General features: G+C 51.8%; 1 protein-coding gene across 1 annotated transcript; it reads right to left on the reverse strand.

The window, feature by feature from the left end:
- Positions 1–1,665: 1,665 nt before the first annotated feature.
- LOC114828346 (uncharacterized) lies at positions 1,666–4,112 on the reverse strand. Its single transcript, XM_029112134.1, has 3 exons — positions 3,890–4,112; positions 3,681–3,749; positions 1,666–3,338 (listed from the first exon to the last, which is right to left on the reverse strand). Exon 3 carries the CDS (start codon positions 3,321–3,323, stop codon positions 1,833–1,835), a length of 1,491 nt encoding a protein of 496 aa, XP_028967967.1. The 5' UTR covers positions 3,324–3,338; positions 3,681–3,749; positions 3,890–4,112; the 3' UTR covers positions 1,666–1,832.
- Positions 4,113–20,977: the final 16,865 nt, after the last annotated feature.

A 20,977-nucleotide genomic window follows, 5' to 3' on the forward strand; every position in this document is an offset into this window, starting at 1 on the left:
ATAGCACTGATTGTTCTGTTCGCCCGCTGCGCTACTCCTGATGGTCGGCTATCGTGACACACACGTTTGATCGGAATGGGCACGCTAAGCGGCACCGATATCACTGGGTGGTTACCACTTTTTCCGTGATTTCTCTTTTGATTTTCTTCCTCGGATCCCCTTTTCGAGCGTCGATCGTCCAGATCGTGAAATCTGTCACGTCCCTCCTCTGCTTCGGATTCCAGAACGTCGGAGTTGGGAATCTGGTTACTCCGAGTGACCGGCGAGCATGCATGCCGTCAAAAGCTGAGCGGTATCCGAAACTAGCCAGGACGGAGACTTGGAGCCCGGACTCCTGCCATTCTCCGTGGACGTCGACGTATGGGACAAATGTTGTTTGTGTGTACGAGGTTAACGCTGTTACGGATTGTTGAGAGACGGCTGACGAGTGCCTGCCTGACTGACTGAGTGAGTGAGTGAGCCAACGAGCAAGCCAGTCAGCAACTAGGAGCCCCTTAATTGTAAACGATGGAGCGGTCTCGGTGATTATTGTCGTTGCTGCTGCTGCTGCTCTACAGCTAGCAAAACGTCCACGAATAAGAAGCGAGAGAAGAAGAGCAAAAGTCTGTCGGAGAGAGAAAGCGGCGCAGAAAATGCAGATACCGGCACTGCCACCAACGAGCGTGGACTCGACGACAGCTAGCTCATGCCTAGGACCACACGCGAAATCCACCGCGGGAAGCGTCCCGGCCGCGTCACGTTTGCCTAGATCCATTCACGAACGCCCTGCATTGAGCCCTATGGTCGCTCGGAAGGAAACACGACAGACGACGACGCAAAAAAGTGACAGCCTCCCCAGATCATCCTCTAACCCTTTGGTCACAACCACGAACTCAGAAAATCATCTTTTTCCTCGACTGATTTGGAATGAGAGCGGGCCGGTAGGAGCGTAACTTACCGGTCGAGTTCCGGGCGGTCCCCGGAACCGAGACGGAAAGGGACTCGGAGACTCGGGAGAAAGAGATAGCAGACCGCGAAGTTGTTCATGAAGTCTTCTCTCAGCGGCTGTGAAGCGCCGCCACTTCTCGACAGTCAAAACGCACCAGGAGCAGCAAATAGCAGAGCTGAGCGAGCCTACGTCCGTGCGTCGTGCACATAGCTCCGGCTGACGCGGCTTCAATTACACAATTATGTCTCGACTAATCTATTTCATCAAAACCTCGACCGTCTGCTTTCGGTCGACCTCGTCGTCAGCACTTACTCAGTCAGTGAAATTCAGCGAGTATTCATTGCTTGATGCCTGCTCGTCGTAGCTCTTCTCGAAGATTAGCCCGACGTAACTTTAAGTAAATGCTGCGGGTGCCGAAGGCGCTCGGATTGAAACTCACGAAACTTTGGTTGAATACACAGAAACCGCTTCCATTATGAGGGCCATTACGAGCCACCCGTCGCAGAGCCCGAGCTTTCAACTTCTCTTGTGGCTGACTTTAGATGTGGTGGGAAAGATAAGCTTCGTTGGAAGGTGCTCAATCGCTCATTATCGACATCCTCTACGGCTTTATTGGAAATATCCGGAGCATTGAGGACCAAAACCTAATACTTTCATCATGTACATACAATACAACAACAACGGCTGTCAACAAGTGGAAAAATTAACATTCCCGGGGATTTCAGTGGAAGCTCTACCCGCATAGGTGTCAGCGCTTTCCGTCTCCAAGCATCACCCGGTTCTTATTGGCGTCCATATGTTGGGTGGGTCATCGTGTCAATGACGGCAGAGAATTACGAATCTACATCGACGTTAGCAGAGGGAACCCTCCGTCAAGTTCTCCTGGGGACTCAAATTCTCACAGTCATCCCTCTCTCGGACAGAAGACCACACCGCGTTCGTAGTCCACGCGCGCCGAAGGAAATTCCGTCTTTTCGGTCACGTCGTGGCCGGAAGCCCACAGCTCATCGTAACACACAATGCGAACGTCTTGGTCCCGATCGACGACGAGGTAGAGCTTGCGTTTTGAGCTGCATACGTAGATTATCTTGAAATTGGCACTATCCAACTCCAGCATGGGAAAACACAGCTTCTCCCTCCACTGACCGTTGACTCCACGTTCGTGGACGAAGGCCCTGCGGTCTTCGGGCGAGAGAATCACGGGATGACCGCAGAACACTGTCGGTATGTCGCGTTCGCAGGATTTATACGGAAGCAACGAAACGTGTTCCGCTATCCAAGCTTGTTGCGCGTTGAGTTTGAAGCAGAATACTCCCTCTTGGAGCATCGAGTCCTGGAATCGCATGGTAGCCGAGAGAAATATCTCGTTGTTGGCGACGTCTTCAGCGATCCTTTTATCGTTGACTTTGATGAGTTTGTAGCATGCCGGAAGCTCCAACGATCGGAACATTTTCGAGTGTCGGTCGAACACCTTGAGACGCTCTCCGGCGAGGGTGACCTTATGTAGGAAAATATGTCTCTCGGACTTGAGGAACGCTATCAAGGCGGCTGCCGTTTCCTCCACGGGTCGGTCCGGCTTCCCGAGCTCCCGGAAAACGACTGGATCCCCTTGGGTCTTACAGTAGAGCAAACTCGTTCCGTATTTGACGATGCAGAAGTGCTCGCAATTATACGGTAGATCCTCATCACGTGGCCACAGGCATTTCGACCAGCGTTCCCCGTCGAACTTCAACAGATGGGGAAATACCTGCTCGGCGTTCTGGAAGTTCACGAACACTTCGTTGTTGGACAACGATTCCTGTGCGACGACGAGTTTGACTTCGAGGTCGCTCTGGAGTCGCTCGACCACGGCCATCTCGAGTTCCATGAAGCACCGGACGCGGTTCGCTCGATCCTCGGAGACCCATCGATGCAGCGATGAAAATGTTTGTTTAAGGTTGAGCTTCGATTGATGCTGAAGCACAGGCAAGAGATGGGCCAACGAGGTTGAGTCTCTCACTAAGGTCTCCTCGCAATTCAATACTTGCGAGAGATTCTGACCAACGAACTCTTGGCATTCCGCGATGAGATCCTGAGCGAGAAGCATGTCCGCCGCCTCGAGATATTCCAAGCAGTTTTCGACGCTCAGATGAATATAGCCATCGTAGAAAAAGTCGATCACGTTCTCGAGAATATCACCGGTGAAAGGAACTCTCACGACACTCTGACACGCCTCCACGAAACTGGACGTGAGCATTGCATTGAAATACTCGGAATTGGCGCTAAGAACCGCTTTGTGGCATCGTAACAGTCGATCGTCGAGCGATCGTAGCGTTAGGTCACACAGCAAGGGTTCGAGCTCCCTCTGTTTCTTCAATGCTGACAGGAGTTTTCGGCAGTGCTGTACGAGTCGCATGCTCGCCGGAGAGTCCTGAAAAGAGAAAACAGAGACTCGAGTTTTCTGTTCCGTATTCGAATCGCTTTCCGTCGAAGCCTATTGTTCGAGGCGGACGATCGTAGTGGGATTCGATCCACTGAATTCTAAGAGCTTGTTTACAGCACCGATCTAGCCGATTTCTCCCTTTGGCGAACATTTTACCTTCGCTAATCTCTGCGATTCTATCGGTCAGTTCCCTACCGTAAAAAGTGTTATACATGGCCATAGCGGCGAATGGAGGAGCGATAGTCAAGTTATTGGGAATTAATCGCGGGTCTGATCGAGGACTCTGAGCGTCCTCGATTAATCGGGCGCCTAATATTAAGGGAAACACACCTCAAATATTCTCTTCTGCAATCAGTGGCGGAAGCAGCACTTGGACTGACCGCGCTTGTTCAGTTATTTCTAAAACGAATTGAAAAGGTATCATTGGAAAGAGACGGGATTTACAGCAACGTAATCCGCTCGGCGTGCGCTGTCACCATCGGGATAAGGAGAACTACAGCGCCTTCCCTCTTGCCCCCGTACCCTCACCAAAGACTCACCCTCGTCTCAGTATATTCGGTCCGCTTGATTTGCACGTTGTTGCCAACAATCGCCCCTGCCATTGGGAACTTTTTTCACTTAAGTTGAGGCCGAGGTCATGGCCTCAGCATCGCTCGCTGCAGCAGAACAGGAGTCGCACATGCCAACCGAGAATTTCCTCAACAGAAAAAATTCTGCCGAACCATCACAGCATTGTTCCGTATCCGCTCCGGCTTCCGAATCGGTGCTTCCAGGATAGCCCAGGATAGCGAGTTGCCGGCGTGGAGGGAAGCTCCAGACTGTCGTACTGCCCGAACTCAGGTTCTCGCTCACCTCTTACGTGAGAAACTGCGGAGGCGTTGGTCCTGGTCTCCCCTCGAGAATATTCAGGTCCTGGAAAAAAAGCTTCCTGAAGATCCATCATCCTCAGCTCGGATTCGTAATACAGCGGCACATTCCACGCATTGCCCTCGCGTGGATCACGATATAATCCCTTTCCCATCGGTTATGTCAGTCCGGAGTGTTCGGCTATGAGCCGATCTGCCGCCGAAAGTGACATCGAATGGTTGCTCCCTGTGACGGTTACACATTCAGCTGAGCGGTCGGATGCAAACCTCAGACAACACTGTCTCAACATATGGATTTCGTGTTGAGAAAGGGAGTCGGGCTCCTGTCCTGCCCCATGCGGAGCCCAAATATTTTGTGGGAACCATTCGAGCTCACCACGGCCTCGAAAATCGGAAATTTCTTTCGCTGAAACATTCTAGATATTCTCCAGCTGTCATCTACCAGACAAACTCAGGATTGTGCCTCCTTCGGATCTTCGTGAATGAGACGCGCTGTGAGGACTGACCTGGGAACCGCGGATATTTGAAGGTTGGCGACCCAAAGGTGGCGCGATAAGCGGTCCTCAATATGAAAGTGACGTTTCAGTCAGACCTTCACGGCAACTGCGCACAACATACGGTGGCTCCAGCCGGATCAGCTGAACGTGTGATGAAGCGCGCTGTGCCCGCATCCGACACACAGTCCGAGCAGCTCATTGATTTCACTGAAGCTGATTCCAGCAAGGATGGAGAAGACACTCATTCGCGAGGCTCGCGAATCGAAAACGACCAAACGGACTGAATACGATTCCACAGCAGCGACCGGACTCGATCCTGAGCCGTTCCAGCGACCAGCGGCTGAAACAGCTGCGTGTTTTCTGTACGCCGAACCGTCGGCGGCTAGCGGAACGTCCGACATTGGACGAAGGTCGTGGGGGAGTGGAAATATCAACCAAACAGCTAGTCAGTTCGCCACCACGGAAGCCGAAGGGGAAAGTGTGCGTCGGAGCAAAGTTTTTCAATCGATTATTATCGCTGCCTCAGCCGCGCTTCCGAAAAATATTGGAGAGTTATTTTCGTGCAAGTGCGACGGTGCGTGCGGTATACATCGGCAAGATCGGGGGTCGCCTTATATATCGCAGGTGAATCTTACGTCACATCTTAAAGTGTTCTCTATGACAGACTCGCTCCCTCATTCCGCCTTCATTTTGACACGCATTCCACGCTTTTACCCGGACTTCGAAGTTCGCACTTCGCAACGAAGGAATTACTGGCTCGAGCTCCGTCTTCCCCCATTTGCGTCAATGGCTGAGAGCGATGCACCCAATGGTGAGGGGGGAAGCAAATTAGAATTTCTCGAAACTTGAATCACCAAAAAACAAAATCAGACAAATCAACTGCGAATAAATCATCAAGACGGGACCATCAACGACGACGACGACGACGATGATGATGATGGCTCGGCTAGCTGACGGAATCAGAGTTCCGAGTCTATTAGGCACTGTAAGGGGGAGGGGGAGCGGAAGATAGAGAGAGAGGGAGTGCGAGTGTGTGTTGACTGTGAAGTGATAACTTAAAAACTTCCCCTGAGAGAGTGTCTCACTCCATCCATAGTCCATTGACAGCCTTAATTTTCACCATGAGGAAACACACACACGGGCTCGCTCACACAGAAGCGACCGAGCAGCTACAGACTGTTTATACAAACGAGCAGCTCGCGACTTGGAACATTTTAAAATAAAACTGCAATTAATCTTCTGGTGTGTCTAGCATTGACGAGGGGGAGTGAGCGGTCGGAGTTTTACCGCGCGCCGCTGGAGGAGACCGGCTTCGTTCGAAGTCAATCTCATTGCACAGCCCTCCCTTCGACCCCTCGTCCCTGTTGGTCTTTTACCCTCCGGGTTTTTTTTGTCTTTTAATTCTTGGCAAGCTCGAAACTCTTTAGGACTGGAGACGAATCCTCGAGGTTCGTTCGTTCGCTCGCTCGCTCGCTCGTACGACCGAACCCGCGAGATTCGAGTCCCGCGACAAGTGCGACCCCGGGCTCCGGTACCAGCAAGATTCGGCCATGATCTGAGCACCAAGGATCTGCAGAAAGTGATCCCGACGCTCAATCAGTCGGGTATCCAGAACTTCCTGGTAGAGTTTCCGTCCATGCTTAATCTCATGCGATTTTTCCCTCATCGAGGACACTCGCTGATGCTCCCTTCCGCAGCCGCTGCGTCAGTATAGCGATTATGTGAGGGAATTCTTCACGCGCCTCCATTCCTCAGTAGCGCATGCGTGTACAAGTGTCATGTGACTGAATGGTGATCGGTTTGAGGCAATGTTTTGATGTCGTTGCGCTTGTTGGTCCCCTGCGTGGCTTGATTCAAGACGATGGTCTGATGATCGTCAAACAAATCGAGTCTTTCCTCTTCTCGTTTATGGCTGTGGAGAAGGCGGCCTAGCGAGCTCTTTAGTTATGCTGTCGTGTCGGAATGGGACTCTGCTTGGAGATCGCTCAGGGGTCTTTTCTGACTGGCAGCCCAGGTGTGGAGCCCACTTCGTAGAGCGTGCTCCGAAGCACAAAGAACGAGAACCTTCAACGAGAGACGTTCCGCCGCTCGGATACGACTCCAAAAACGATATTCGATCATGGAATTTCCTCATGCGGATTCCTGTTATCGACTAAGCCCGGATGGATCCTGGACGCTTTCGGAGCTTTGCGAACGATCCGTAAATACTGACAAAGGGACGCGATCGGCGGCAATTCAAGCTACGAGTGCTGAGCTCGGGTCCGATGCACTCTCATCTGAGACAAGTACCAGTCTGCGCATGGGGTTTGCTTAGGCTCTAAATAGTGTTGTGATCAGCTATAAATTGGTTACAGAGTGCGAAATAAATGAGGATATTATACAAATTTTCGAATACATGATCGCAACCGGCTCGATCGCGATGGACTGGCCTGGTTCCGTTGTAGGCTTAAAAAGCTAGGACGACTGGCTCTGATTCGCCATGGCGGGCGATCGAGCGAGCGGGCGGGCAGGCGTGAGAGGTTTCTTTCTGCCGAATTCGTCCTCGGCCACAATGTCCTCGTCGTAGCTCACCTTCTGTCAAGAAAGGAAATAGCTGAGAGAGTGCGCCGTTAATAAATCAATGAATAAAACAGAGCACGTGAAATTTATTCGATACCTACCCGCTTCGGACCCTGATCAGTCTCGGGAGTTGGTTTCGAGACGAAAGCTTTTCGGGACGCTGCAAACTGCCCGCTCGGCTTTCTATTCGACAGATCGGATCCATCGAGGAATCATATCGGAGTCTCGAGTTCGAGTCTCGAGCAGAGCAACGAGAGCGAACTCAGAACTCGTCTTCCTTCGCCGAACGAGGCAGATTGCTGAAAGGGTTGCCCGTGAGGCGGGGAAGGCACTTATAGTCAGACGGGCGGAATTATGCCGCGAGAGAGCTCCACGGACTGTAATAATTTCCCGTCCGCAGCCCATCCCGCGTACCTACCTACATCGTGAAACTGGCCCGCTTCAAATGGGGAAAGTGATTTTGAGGAACCCGTATCGTTACGTGGTACGCATGCATCCGAGAAGATGGCAGCCAAAGACTAAGTGAGGCAGTCAGCGAGTACGCCGCCGCTTCAATGGCTTGGTTTGTCGGTCGGGCAGTAGTCGAAGCGTCGTGTAGCACTGACCTTTCGAGTCGAAGCCATTACGAGCTAATGCTCCTCTCGCAAATGGCATGTGGGATCTCCATGATGTCGAAAAGAATTGAGAGGAATTGGAGCGGCTTCGAGTCGAAATTCGACAGAGAAGACAACGACCACAACGGTGAATAACGATCACTTAAATCGCACGTTCGCAGTTTCACGAAATTTGAATTAGCATGAGTCGACCGACCGACCGATCAAGGAATACGTATAAACGGCCTCCTCTCCCGGATGATCTCGGAATTCCCCGGTGGGAGGGACGAGCAGTGCGGCTTGGCTACTAGAATCAGAGCATCGAGGATGCTTGAAATGAAAAGGTGTGAAAATGCTCGAACTTTGGCGAAGTTCCTTAATTGAAGCTATGTGGCTTTGCCGCCGACACGCTCCGTTCCAGGGCGTGGCCACGGGAACACCCTTCTGTGATCTTAGGTGAATTATGGGAGCGTCGATTAGGAGCCCCATTCTCTCTTTTTTCTTGCCACCTCTTCTCATTTTCTGCCCCCGTTCCTCCACGGTGCTTTCCTCTCACCCGTCCGCTCCGATTGGCTCGTATTCATCCCCCGACTCCTGACTGAGGTTCCTTTCGGTACGTCGTCAGTTCTCCTCTGCCTTGCACGTTCGAATCGACATACGAAGGCCGTGGTTCGCAGGCAGCGTTCACGTTCGAAGCACCGGCTCGCCGCGCGATCGGTGAGCTACCTGATCGAGATATCGATTAATGAAACTCCCGAATCGAATAAAACTCCATCCATGGACAAGAATCATAGAACAAATCCTCAATTCCGCGAGCAGCTCCCTCTCGAACCGTCCGTCGGTTTCTCCAATCGGCACAGGTTACGAAGCGCTGTCTCTGGTTTGAGCTTCGGTCATTCGGCATCTGCTGATGATTTTTAGGGAGACTCTCCTCTTGATAGACGCGGATTTCTCCTCATTCCACACTTTATTTTGTCGGCAGCAGCCTTCTTCAAGTTTTCATAGAACAGGGTGCCGTTCGGCGGATCATTGAGTCAAAGCTTGCTGCAAGGATTGTGTCTTCTTCTTTTTCCTCCTTTTTTTTCATCTAACCCTCTGTGTGTTTGTCTGCGGCTCTGGGTGTCTTCTGTAATGATCTCGGCACGACGCACAGAGCTCCAAAAAAAACTAGAGAGCCAATCGGAAAAGCAGATTTTGAAAACCGACAGACGACTGACTGAGGCAGGCTGCTTGGCAGGAACCAGGCGAGAACACCGCCACCACGACCATCACCAGCCACACGATTTAAAAGAATCGCTGAAACCGCAGGGCGGAGCCGTGTTCATTGGTTGCCAAGTAAACCATGATTACGGCGAAGTATGGGGACCGTCCGGTGGACAAACGGAGGGACGACACAACTGAAGAAATTGAGACGACGCGATATCATCTCCTAATTTGACCATCGAATGCCCGAAATCTGGGTGTTGTCGTATTTTATTGTTAGTTAAGGGCGGAGCGATGAACAAGTCTCGAGACTGTTCTCCTGAATCGAAACCAGGATCCGGCGCTCGGGCTCGGTCGCTGGGAATCATCTTACCCGAATCGTCTCCTAACGGGAACAGATAGATTAATTGGGACTCGTAGCCTCCTTGTATCCAAGCTCGGAATGTCTCTTGTTCTTGCTGAGCGATCGCCGAGGTGTTCAGTCGGTGAACGGAGGCCGTTCGTTGAGCCGGCATCCGTGAAGATTCTCGGCAACAAAAAGTCGTCCGTAAGACGGTGTTCGCGCCCATTCCGACTCCCCCCGCAGCGCTGATGAATCCATCGCTAGGGAGCCATATCGACTTTTAGCACTTTTAGCTACGAACCAATATCTTCATCTCTTCTCGTTCTTCCGACGGCATCGCGATATAGATGTATAAAGGGAGATATTTATAACGAGAGAGAGAGCGAACGCATGTCGGCGCTGAGGCGCAAACGAGCTCGGGCGCTTTTGATCGAAAAGCACCGACATGCGCTTTCAGCCAGAGCAGAAGCGTCAAGTCGCTCGATTGGTAAATGCGTTGGAGTGGTGTTCTCAACTCACGCTGTGCTCGACAAACGCATTTTTCTTTCTTCTTAGATTTTTCGCGTTCGGTTCGCTCCACGAATGAAGAGCAAAATGAAAAGCGAGTAGAGGAAGACTCGGCGGAGAGTGTGAGAGCGTTTGACTGCGATCTTCTCGAAAGTTTCCCGTGAATACAGAGGCGATTATACACACGTCGAGGGCAACAGATGGTCTGTCTAAAGAACAGGCTCTTATATTGGATATAAGATCGATCCTCAAGTTCGATTTTTCATTCATCTGACTGCATTTAAGTCTAAGGTCTTATTCATTCTCCCAAATGAAGCAGGAAACATGCCACGAGCTTGAGGGTGTCCTGAGAGATTCTCAATGGGGTGGAATCAGCTCATGCGAGGGGCATTACCGAAGTAGAGTTCTGAAGGGGGGTGGGGCTTCGTGAGGGCAGGCTGGGCGCTCGGGAGCGACTGTCCTGGAAAACTCGGCCCAGGATTTAGGATGGGGGACAGGGAGCGATCTGGTAGCGGCAAGGACGGCCCGTATTCCTGACTCTGGAGGCACCGGTTTAGACGAGCTAAGGGGAGCGAGTATAGGATGGAAGGAAGGCAACGAGTTGGTCATTCGGTACTGCGCTGTAATCCCGGTTCCGTTCTCCGGTTTCGATACGACGCCTTCGGGGGTCCGGCGAGGGGTCCGGGCAGCACGGCTCTGTCGTTCACGCGGCTTCGTCCTAGCATTCTACTTGGAGACCAATAAATCCATGGGAGTTCCCCTTGAGTGGGAAAATAACTCGTGGCAATTAGCCAAGAGGGAACGAACATCCTTCCGAGCCCACGTCGATGAGGTCAATGCAAAGCTGTATCTGATAAGCTCGTGCTCCACAATACAGCTTTGGATTCGCGCTTATCCGCCGATTAGTGAGCAAGCTCCGTCCTGAGGGAGAGACGGTCACTCCAACCAGAAAATTCCCAGTGCGTTTGAGTACCCGAAGTTGTCAAGGGGAGTAGCTTCGGCAAATGACAGCGTTGACAGCGACAGTGACCAGGTCAAACGGAGTCGCTATACAAACACAACCCGCTACTTGTCGCACAACCTGCATTTACTTAGGCTGCACTTTGAAGACACAGTGAGAGGCAGAGAGAATGAAAACACAATTGAGAAATACGCCCGGTACCTTCTCAAGCAACGACTATGAAGATGTAAGCCGGCTGAGTGTTGGGTGCTCCCGCTGTTAACGGCAATTTTTGGGCGGATCCTCCACCGAAACAGTCGGCGGTGGACAAAAACGGAACATCACGACGTTGGACTCACAAACCAAGAGCGGCGGCAGTTATCAAGCATTGTCTCCTCGTGTGAACTGGTCTTGCTCTATGCGTTCGAGTCGTCGTTCAACAATCCAACTATCACGAGAGCTCGTCCAATGCGCTGCAAGTCATTTAAACCAGTCCGATTCAATGGCGAACGAGCCTCGTTCCCTTTTCTCGAGCTTCTCTCAACACCCAGGATCGTCCCCTCGGAAGATGCGACGATCCTCCGGTCGAGTGCCGCGACCGAATTCCGTCGAATCGGTATCCGGTTTGCAAAGCGCCCTAATATCTCGACGACAGAGAATGGGAATTCTCCATCCCAACAATAAGCGGGGCGTCCCCTCGAAAAACGTCCACGGATTCTTGGAATCTGCGGATCCGGCTATTCGCGATTTCGTCGACGAATCCCCGACGCTTTTCGTTCGACTGTCGCATTGTTCTCGATTTTTGCTGCGAAAATCTCATTGTTTTCGATAAGCTCATGGAGTCGTCGCGCGGCCCGGGGCCGATTCCCCTGAACGGGACGCGTCGGACCGAAGTCATTGAGAGCCATCGTAGCATGTGGTGTGCGAACGTGAGTTCTGATGGTGGGCGTAGATCGGAGGCGTGAAGTGCGGTCACAATGCCTACTTAAGAAAATTCTAAATAGGTGAACGAACAGTCGGGCGATTGCGAGAATGTCCCCCTTGTTGTTGTTTCTCGATGTCAGTGGTCCAGGACTGGGGGCTGACGCTCTTGGTTCCGATGGTGCTCCGAACGGACGGCGTTGGCCCTTGGGAGGATTGCTCACAACGTGGAACAATCGGGGGAGGATCCTCGACGTTCCCAAGGAAGATTTCGGAGCTTCCAGTTCACAAACTAGCCGAAACGACGTCGGAGTGGGCGGTTAGGACCGAGTTAAAAGCCTAGAACTAGCATGAACTCAATCTCACGTTACCAGAGGAAGCACTGGAAAACGCGAACGAACACGGAAATTATAGGAAGCGACAACGATGTAAACTAGAGCCGTGATCATGAGCGAGAGATACGCTCAATAATTCCCTATCCCACTCCACAAACAAAGTTGGTCCCCAATTTTTTTCGGCTCACAAAGAAGTTGGACTTGAATGATGAGCAACTCCAGAGATGTAACTGTGGGTTGGAGCGACCGCAATTATGGTGTTCATTCGGCGTAGTGGGCTATTAGTTCGAAAAGTCGTGCACGACAAATTTAGCAATCGAATCGCCTCCGAGTGAACTTTTTCTCTACTCGACCGAGCAAGCGATGTTTGTTGTCTCGAAGTTCAATTCGAATGAGAGCACAGAATGCCCTCGGTTCTCCCGGTTCGAGTCACTTGCGCGCCGCGCAGTTGTTCGACGAGTTTCTTCGTTTGAATTCTCTTCCGCTTATCTCTCGATGAGCGCTCGTTATACGACAAGAGTTCGGCCCCGAATGTGAGCGGTGCTATCATTGGGAGAGCGTTTCGTGACTGGAGCTCATTCTCGAGAAGCCGATGTGCCCGCTAGTTTGCTCGCTCGCTCGTTCATTCGTTCACTCGTTTCATGTCCAACAACTTATATACAATTACAATTGACATATGTATGTACGCATCTTCGTAAGTAGGTAAGTGCGTCTGGTTTGTCGTCGGTCTGTCTGTCCGCCCGTCGATGCCTCTGAACGAGCGATCGTCCATCGAGTTCTCCTTCGGTACTCGATCCTCTCAGTCTCTCGTTCTATTCGCTCCTCCACCCGGCTGTTTTGTAGATCGAGTTGTATGCATGCGAAAAAGTGAGTGAGATCACGCTCCTCCGATGTGAGCACCGCTGCTGGATCGAACAGCAGCATTTCACCGCTCCGAGCACCGATATTCGATAAGTGGCTCAATCAGCTGGCTATTAAGTAATTATATCCAGTATCGCTATCTCCTCCTGAAGGGTTCTTTGCGAACCACAAGATCGTATAATATTTCAAAACCCACTTCTCATTGCTAGGTACCGCGTGTCGGATGCGAGTTTTCTCCCCCCAACGTCCGATCATTACTGTCGGTGATTGAGGCATGTAAACTCCGCGTTCCCGAGGGGAAAAAACCGGAAAAAATGAAGCGATGAGAAAACCTGAAGATGGATGAGAAATCAGGAGCTCAGATTGTTGCTCTAATTGACGACGAGAACAATTTGGAATTCGAAAAGTAGACTCAGTGGACCGAGATATTTTCTCGCGGATGAATTCGTCGTCTCGCGAATGAGCAGAACTCGCGAGCGAGTCTTTCGAGAGTCAGAGAGGAGATTCAGCGTCGTATAGTGTGTAAATTATGGTTTTATAGCTAGCGTCTCCGTCGAGAGGACGGCGAGCTTTGCAAAGGGTTTGCCGCATTAGGGAATGATAGCGGAGCGGTATTTTTTCCACCCTCTCAATCGCTATCTCCCAGGAAGGCTGCCGATTGGGAGCCTCTGAAAAACTTTTGGTACCGTTTCATTGTGACCCATTGCATGCAACGAAGACTCTACCAGTGAATTTGGAAACAGAGACCGCTGGGCTGACCGTACGCTGCGACGAGGAACGGCTCGGTGTTCCCTAGGAGCTCTGGGGAAAATTCACGCTGCCGACCGAACCTGAACTGATTGGCCTAATTTCTATCTTTCAAGCCACGAATCCCCCTGATGCTTCCGCCGCAGATATCGATGGAGCTCCGAGCTATCCCTCTTCTGTCAGATCTCTCCGGCCGATTTTTTTCTCGCCATTTCGTCACCCCTTCGCACCAGAGAGAAGTGCTGTGCTCAATCAACCATCGTATCACTTATGCTTGACACGCGCCACCAAACATTCGGACGTGATCTTGAAATGCTGGAGATTTTCCGATACCTCAGAGGGCAGAAACCTCCGGTGCATGGCCCCATGCTCCACGCTGCGGCCGCGAACATTATTCCGCTTCTTCCTCGAAAATTATCGTAATCACACCACTGTGTTCCGCAGCGGGTCGATTGCTGGCTCTCATTTCTGGGCTCATATCATCTCTCTCCATGCGATTTCCAGTCCGTACTCTGAACCGTCTCTGTACGTCGGTCCTTCTTCGGCGGATCGAGCTGCGGTCCTCGGATAGGAGAATCGTCTGTCCGTGGCGTAACGCTCTCAGGACAAGGACTCTGCAGAGGGGGCAGTTTTATGCGAGGGATGAAGTTCTCGTTCGCGGTTCCAGAATCTCTCGATTCGCCTGACCGGGCTCCATCAAAACGGGAAACGAGCGACGACGGCTGGAGCTGCACGAACGCGCGCACAAACCTCACGGAACGTATTTGATTAGGGGGTGCTGGAAAGAAGCCCCTGATTGAACTATCTATTTAACATAGTACACGAGCTGGTGGCGTGTCTTCTTCCCAGCATGACGATGAGATAAAGACATCAGCTCTTCGAATGAGTCGACGCGAAACAGCGAGCCCGTCTCCTGTTTCAGCAGCGGGTTGCGCGAACCGCTCCAGGTTTCTTTCCCGGCGCGCGGAAAAGAAAGAGAATTCGAGAGCGTGACGGCTCGTCCTGGAACGCTCATGGCCTTTCCCGGGCGGGGCGCCGATCCTCTGAAGAAATTCCATTGGATGAGGTTCCCGCATTCGGGCCACGCAGAGCTTTCGAGTCCCTCGGAGATTCTCCCGGGGACTGGATAGGGAGCACGGAAGTGTTGGATCAGATCGAGGCACCCTCTCGATGGACTCCCCTTCTACGACGGTCACGCAATGCCTTTATTTGCAAGTGGAAGAAATATGATACGGGCAACGCCCAGGATTCTATCCTGGGATATCTCTCACTCGGGATGCTGCGCCCGTCATCTGGCAGAGCTCTCAGCCAACTCTAGGAGGAAACTACTGAGCGGAGAGAGTTGCTGTCTCCCTGCTGGTGGTGCTCCTCGGCGGCAGGGGATACTTAACTGTGATGTCTCAATCAAGAGCTTTCAGGCAATCTCGTTTGAAGTTTTGGTGTCGCTTTGAAGGAGCATCATTTGAGGGCGATCAAAAATCACATGATAAAAATGATCGGGAACGATTTAAATTATCATCATCAACCATTCACGAGCATCCTGATGGGAACTGCCGCAGGAACGAGGGCGGACGAGCGCGGCTCGGCCGGGACCGAGGCACGGCGGAGCTCGCGCTCTCCTTCAACTCATCCATCGGGAAACTTCTCGGAACCACGCTCACCTCGCTTCCATGCTTCTAATGTTTCAACAGATGCCCCCATCCGAGCCTTTATTGGGTAAGTTTCCGGATGGGCGGCCATTACAGTGTGATGAAGACATCGAATCGAATCTGACAACCAATAGGAAGAGCATTAGCACGTGAAAAACTCGGCCGTCGGGGTCATCCGCCGACCCTTCGTCAGGTTCGCTGAGATTCCTAATCAAGTGTGAAGACAGCGCTGCTGATTTGATCGAGGTTGAGGGAATTTGATGCATATCCGAAGAAGATGCTGCCGGAATATACCAGCCCACTGAACGAATTACCGGCCGGACGCTTGGCCCACAGCTGTCAATGACGTCGAATCTCCCAGAGGCTCGACAGGCAAGCAAGCAGGCAGGTACGTAGGTGGATAGCAGGCACCGTGGTGTGAGATGGATTCACCCTTTATAACTGGTTCTCCATCTTCGGCACGGACGCGAGCGAATCATTCATCGCATGCCGTCCCGAGGATCTCTATGCGTTCGACTGAGCACGCTTAGGGGGAAAATTCGATTTTCAACCTCTCTGACACACATCGGAGAGGACTGACGGCGGTAAGATCCACGTACACGTGAGCATGGAGCGATCTATTGGATTTCTGCGAATGTCTCCGACATTTCATTTAATCCACGATGATTGGCATCAAAAATCCCGATTGGATGTCCGTATGACTGACGTCTCCGACCACTGATTAGCGACGCGAACGGATTGTTGATTATGTCGCGTAGGGACCCATCGCAGGTCAGGTGTTCCTCCCGTGGGGCTCTTGACATCGATGGCTCGAGGTTAGATTTCTGGGACGTATTTCTCGAAGACTCGATCCGGAATCATGACCCGGTCGAGCGACACAGCGGCAGAAGCTGTGCAATTATCTAGAGCCCCGATCTGAGCAGGAGCTCTTCCCGATCAGCTCGGAGGGAGAAGGACGCAAACATCCGAGAACACAATCGTGCTTGTTGGGCATGACAACGGAGGAGAAAAACGGCTCTCAGAATACTTGGCAACTCGCTCAGATCGCTCGGCGCTGTCACTTGAAAGACCTCTGGTTTAAAGTCCTCCGGTCTTCCACTTAGATTCGTTCTTGTTCTACAAAGGGACGTGGTCTCCCAGCGCAGGAAGTCCCGGTCGCCCGCTCGCTCGCTCGCCTGCTTGACTGGCTGCGCTTTTGGCGCTCTCCGAGACAAATTGTGATTTATCTCGTACGTGTCCTGTGGTCTGTTCCCGGAGGGTTGAAATTTAAAAATACCGCCCAAAAGACCACTGGACCAGTCCGCTCTCCGGTGATGTCCTTGTCGAAGTTGTAGCTTCTGCTCCTTGCAAGACGCGCCACCCATCCAGCAGGAGAGTCGGACACTCACCGTGTGATATAAAGTATGTAAACACCACTAGCCACTTTAGCCCGGAGGCTACCTACACATGCTCCGGGCGGACAGCGATGGGACTGCAACAGATCCGGGAGTGACCGGAGTCAAGTCGGTAAGCGTTGGGAAAACTCACAGAGGGACCGACAGCGAACGGACACGACCGTCGTTTTGGGAGGTAGATAACCGATGGAAGGCCAACGGATACGAAACTCGCAACTTCAGGGACTTGAACTTGTCAATCGTCGACTCGTCGCCTCCCGACTTTTCGAAGACTCCGCTTTTACCCAGCGTACCTACTTCAGAAGTTTCGGGGCGTTCTTTCCTTATCGTCAGATCGAACCAATCGCCCGGCATTGTCCACTGCGAAATCGGTGACCACCATCGAATTCGGACTCGGAATCAGAATCTCGGACGCGACGGGGGTGGTCGCCAGAATTTTTATTCGTATGATCCGGTAGCAACCGCCGCCCTTCGCTGATTATGCCCGACAAGGGGAACCAGATGCGAGCAGGAACAAGTCGGTAGTCGGGAAGAACAAAATACTTGTCTGCGGCCAAATCGCACTCCTCGTTTGACGCTCGACGGAGATGAACGAAGTCAAATGGAACGCACAATTCGCTCGTTCCGAAAATCGGACGCAAATCGAACAAGTTCTCAACGACGTCCCTATCTATTCCGAGTATTTTTGTGTGCGACTTTGTCTTCGCCTACGTAAGCCCGTGTGTTCGTATGGGTGCATGTGTGTGCTAGCGATTCTTGTGTTCGAACGACATCTATGTTGTTTTCGCTTGGTCGCCTGCCGTTGAAGAGGTGTCGCGCAATGAATAGCAATGTCCTCGCGTCTGATTTGATCGGCGATCGAGGGGTGGTGTTTCTGCTTGAGAGGAAGGAACCAACAAGGAAACCACACGATCGAAAATAGAGGCGGCACACAACATCGACGACGCTGCGAACTGAAGAGAAAATAACCAACGCTCCGATAAGGCACGAACAAAGCGTATTTGGGTGACGTTGCCGAATGCGGAATATAGCCGACAACGGACCGACTCGCCGGACGAACCCAATGACGGATCGCGAATCGCGCTCAACTTCAATCTACTCCGTTTCGGGAGCGACGTCGGGGAAACTCCGAATCGAAGGGAACAAGCGAGATTCGACGGATATTCCAGAAATTCACACTTGTGGTGGGGTCCGACGCAATTTCGGGTACCGTTCCCGATCGCGCTGCTTCTGCCAAGCCGCTCAGGTTGTCTCCGCGTCGTCGGGAGTATCGTCGGCAGTGATCGTGGAAGAGGTGTAATGTTTCGATCCGGCTTCGAGACGGACAGAAATCCCCCGCTGCGCCTGGGGAATCGTTGTGGAAAATGATTGTAATTCGTTTTGAAAGGCTTTGTGACTTTATCAGGGACACATCGAAGACCAAGAGTCCCCCATCGGCACCTCGCGCGTCGTCTCACGGACGTTGAGAGGAGGCGGCGGTGTTGGTGGCGGCGTGGCGGCTGAGTCAGGCTTGCAGGCAGCAGGATTTTCCTCAATCCTGGATCAAGCCCCCAAGGGGATGGTGTGGAGAATCAAGATGGTGCTGGTGGTCTTAGCTCACTCGCTAGCGTGGCATCGTCGATGGTGGTTCGGGGGATAGCAGCGACACTGCCGCCGCCGCTTCCGTCGTGGTCTGGATGGCAAAACTGATCTCGTTCGGCATCGCAACAGTCCACATCCTAAAATCTCTGAAACTCTGAAACAGGGGACCATAGCGAGATGAAAATTCCTACGACCTTCATTCAAGTCCATCATTAGAATCGCTCCTCCATTAGATCAATTACAGTTTTTCTCCTGCATAATCGACGACTGTCCCGAGCTTCGAATCCGTAGCTGAGCGAGCTCCGACCGAGCGACGGCTCGATATTCGGACTTGCGGCAGCTACAAATATGCCTAGGAACGATTGCGCCCATCGAGGCAGCGTATAAAGATTTATTGAGAGCTCAAATGAAGATGTCTCCTGTTTATCTGTGCGGCGATGCGTCCGAGCGAGAGTAATTTTTCTAGTTTACTTAGGTAGATGCCATTGCGGTCGATAATCGATGCTCGTATATTAAAACATCACGTAGTGAAATATGGATTTGCGCGAGCTGCCACCCGGCCCGGTCATTATCCCTAATCGAGTTCGTGTGGCGGAATTCAGTTTCGAGTACGGATGGCGCGAGTTCTATCGTTCCAGCTCTGCGCTTCATTCCACCTCCGATTGCAATGATTCCTGTAGCCTTGAAGAAAGACTCAAGAATGGATAATTTCGCTTCATTCCGATGAAACTCTTGAGACCCTCCGTCCCTGGCTCCGGGCGCATCGGCTCCATCGGGCACCTCATCGTCGACTTCAATCCGAGAGTCGGTGCCCTCGAAGGGAAATCTTATCCCCTCGCCCAGTGAATCTGACTTTCTCGGGTGATCTCTTGCTTCGAGACGGCCGAACGCTCTCAATCTGAGCTTCCCTCCGTCTGGTGGGCTCAGTGCCGCTACAGTCGGATGGGTGGTCGCCCCCGTCGTGGATAAAATTACTTCGCAATTAAAAGCTACCCACTTAACATTCAGCAAACGAGCCGAGTTCAGAATAAAGAGATTTCAGGATAGTGCGGACTTAGCCCGTGGGATGTCTCTATCTCCTTGTCTCACTTATTAGCTCCCTCTGACCCACTGATTAACTTCTCGACGTAGCGAACAGACGTTCCCGCCCGGTAGTCGATTGTAACGCTTTCCGAAACGGATATCGGACACATTCACGTAGTCGGCTCCGAGACCGACGATTCGAGCTCGAGGGCCGAGGCGATGTCAGGAGCCCTATCGGTTTCCGAACACCAGGATCTGTGATCCGTCCACTGAATTTCCGTCCCCTTCGAGTGAAGGCCATTCAAGTGGACTCATCCATGGGAGCAAGTCGCTCACGAGAAACCCGATCGCCTATATTGATTCGCATGGAATGATATGGCTCGGCCACGAAGCTCTGGGCCGCTAAAGCGCGTCGCTCGGCAGAACCATCGTCGAGCATCAATAACCGCTCAACAAGATGCCGATGTTAGCTGAATTATCGTAGAATATAATCAACGGAAATTACAGATATCGACAAAAGCTGTGCGTTGCACTATCGTTCGCTTCGAGCCGTGGTTCATTAAATAGAATAGCACACACGAGCCACCAGAGAACATTGACGAACAAACGAACATTCGCGGACGTTCTCAATATAAGACAAATAAATCATATTCTCAGAGGAGGCGGTCGAGTAAGGTGAGCGGAATATAACCTTTTGGAGTTGGTTCGTGTAATCGGGACCTGGGAAGTCAGGGATGAGATGAGGATAGTGACCGCGTCGGGGTCGATACTCATCCGAGCCGTCTTGGAATTCTTTTCATTTTTTTTTCATAATTGAATTGATGATCATTTTAATGGAGAAATGGCCTGGGAAGGCGAACGCTCATCATAAACTATCCACCAGAAAACACGAAGCGGTCACTCGGTCGATTGGAGCACCGTCGGCGTGACCCTGTTACATCTGGATTTGACGTTTCGAAAAATCATTCCAGACCAGCTCGCGAAACTCCGAAATATGATTCATCTTCTTTCGGTCGTTCCATTCTGCGGTCGACCAACGATGGTAACAGTCAATACAACGTCGCTCCCACCGACGACCGTATAATTCTTCAAACCGCGTTCTGCAGGACCGCGCGAATTCTTGTGAAGAAAAAGCGCGCGGCCCGAACACGCTTGATTCAGCGAGGGTAAATTGTTCGCTGCGAATATCCCAACAAAAGTGGTTCGATGAAGACCGATACCACGGTGTTCCATCCATCCATCTATCGATTTGTTGCTCTATCGATCGATCAATCAAGGCGAACTCTTAAATCGACAAAGTATCGTCCTATTCATGATGAATTGACGGAGCATCCCTCAATTCATTATTTTCAGTCAGAGAGAGGGAAAGAAAATATCTGCGTGTGTTGTTCACGGTACGCGAGGGTCTACTAGCCGCGCATATCCATCGGATTCCTCCTGCCGCCATGAATCAAGCCGCTATCCATCGCTGGTATCTATCAATCTGAATTCACTAGCTGGCAGAACAAATAATGTGATCGCTGAAAAATCTATCGACTGTTTCCAGACAGAGTAGCTCTCAGCTAATTTCGAACGTTTTACGACGGTCATTATCGTCCATTCGCTCGC

Source organism: Galendromus occidentalis, unplaced genomic scaffold (assembly GCF_000255335.2).
Source record: "Galendromus occidentalis unplaced genomic scaffold, Mocc_1.1 scf7180000077484, whole genome shotgun sequence".
NCBI lineage: Eukaryota > Metazoa > Arthropoda > Arachnida > Mesostigmata > Phytoseiidae > Galendromus > Galendromus occidentalis.

Coding starts and splice junctions, on each gene's coding strand:
- LOC114828346 (XM_029112134.1), bottom strand. CDS start 3,323: ATGCGACTCGTACAGCACTGCCGAAAACTCCTGTCAGCATTGAAGAAA.